The 1,918-nt window shown below is 40.9% G+C and overlaps 1 protein-coding gene across 1 annotated transcript; it reads left to right on the top strand.

Annotated features, from left to right (window-relative positions):
* The first annotated feature begins 280 nt into the window (after window positions 1-280).
* Window positions 281-1,349, top strand: LOC5571998 (peptidoglycan-recognition protein 2). The gene is made up of 2 exons (XM_001660053.3): window positions 281-685; window positions 1,007-1,349. Exons 1-2 carry the CDS (start codon window positions 405-407, stop codon window positions 1,314-1,316), a joined length of 591 nt encoding a protein of 196 aa, XP_001660103.3. The 5' UTR covers window positions 281-404; the 3' UTR covers window positions 1,317-1,349.
* The last annotated feature ends 569 nt before the right edge of the window (window positions 1,350-1,918 follow it).

The raw sequence follows: 1,918 nt of genomic DNA, 5'->3' as shown, positions 1-1,918 counted from the left end.
AACTGTGGGGTGACTGTATGTATGATCAAAATTTTGTTAAGTACTCCAATCCTTCGTTGGGTATTAGAAGATGATACCGAGACTACATTTGTGAGATTTAATGTGGTACAATCATACGTATAATTAAAATTTAATTACTTTCTCTGCAAGTGATTTTGCGCCCACATTATAGCCTCCCTATTGCAACAGCATGACTGCGTACAATCAACTATGTTAACCGTTTCAGCTTAGTACGAGGTGAATCCCCAAGACATTCCCCTCCAATCGAGAATAACAAACGTTCGTTTGCGTTTCATTCTCTCGCTCGTTTCCTTACTTCATATGAAGAAGATCACTCGAATCGTACACAAAAAAACTGGTTTATCTCCTCTACTCAGTCTAAGTCAATCCCACAGCGTGATAAGATGTCAACTTTCGTCAAGGCGGTGCTTCTTGTTGTGATCGGCTTCCAGGCATGGATCGCCCTCGCACAGGATCCCAACGGATGTCCGAACATTGTCAAACGTGCCGGATGGAGTGCCTCCAAATCGTCCAACGTTACCTACCAGATCAAACCGGTCCAGCATGTGGTGATCCACCATACGGCAACGCAAAGCTGCAACGAAATGCCCGTCTGCAAGGAGATCGTCAAATCGATTCAGGATCAGCACCAGAAGCAGAACAAGTGGAGCGACATTGGTTACAAGTAAGGATTGCTGAAGTGTAAGCCTCTCATGGGCATAGTCTGAGTTTCCAACAAAGAGGGGGTTGAGTGACCTTAAATGTTCCTACGATAAAACAATCGTTTTGCACAACCTCTGGATTTTTTTTTGTATGAAACTTTAAACTATGGAGGACATCCATCCTCCTTTTTGATTCACAGTTAGAAAATTGGAGTCCAAAACCCGTCTGGGTTCAATTCCTTTTTTGAGAAGTATTAACGGTTTGTAAAATACCATATTATATAAGTTCGACTAAGTTAATAACCAGAAATTTATTTGGTTGATTTCTCACCATTTTTTTGCAGCTTTTTGGTGGCCAATGGCGGAAACGTGTACGAAGGAATTGGCTGGCATCGAGTTGGAGCTCATACTAAGGGGTACAACAGTAAGTCGATTGGCATCGCGTTCATTGGAGACTTCACGAAGGAGCTTCCATCGGCGAAAGCGTTGCGAGTCGCGGCCAAACTTCTGCAGTGCGGAGTTAACATGGGAGAGCTGGATGAAAATTATCTGCTGTACGGAGCTAAGCAGATTTCGGCGACGGCCAGCCCGGGTAAGGCGCTGTTCAATGAGATTAAGGAGTGGGATCATTACGATCCATCTCCAGTGCTGTAGGATTTAATGAATAAAAAGTAAAATTTCATCCAATAATTTCGTTGAATAGCTCCGAACTCTTTCCAAGACCATTAGTTAACAGCTTATTTTTTTTACCACAAAAATATTCAAACTGCGATAACTTTTTTGTTTCTCTATTTTATTTTGCATCATTTTTTTCACAAGTTCTCAAAAAGCTCTTCTAGTCTTAGAATCTGTGTCGATATTGATCATTGCTCATCCGGCGATCCGGCGATATTCGAAAATTCCTTGGGGGACCGACGCGTAGCCATAACCCACGTAAATTGCACCGGCTACAGCACTCTTTGGAACAATACATTAATTAGAGTATGTTGTGCAAAAATGAAGCAATTTGGTGTAGTCGTCTTCGAGTAATGAGCATTAAGGTTTCTGGTACCACGCTGGCCAATAAAAGATCTTGATAACTTAGAAAACAACATCATATCTTATTTTTTAGATATCTCCAAGAATATTTACCCGATTGGTATTTTTATTTTCAGGGTAGCTCCCTATTACCTGGCATTGTATAGTACACATTTTATTTTTATTTTTTGGTTAATTGACCAAAATCAAAATGGTCGCCAACGACATTTTATATGGAG

The sequence above is a fragment of the Aedes aegypti genome, chromosome 1 (assembly GCF_002204515.2).
Source record: "Aedes aegypti strain LVP_AGWG chromosome 1, AaegL5.0 Primary Assembly, whole genome shotgun sequence".
Classification (NCBI taxonomy): Eukaryota; Metazoa; Arthropoda; class Insecta; order Diptera; family Culicidae; genus Aedes; species Aedes aegypti.
This window is presented reverse-complemented; position numbering and strand designations above follow the sequence as displayed.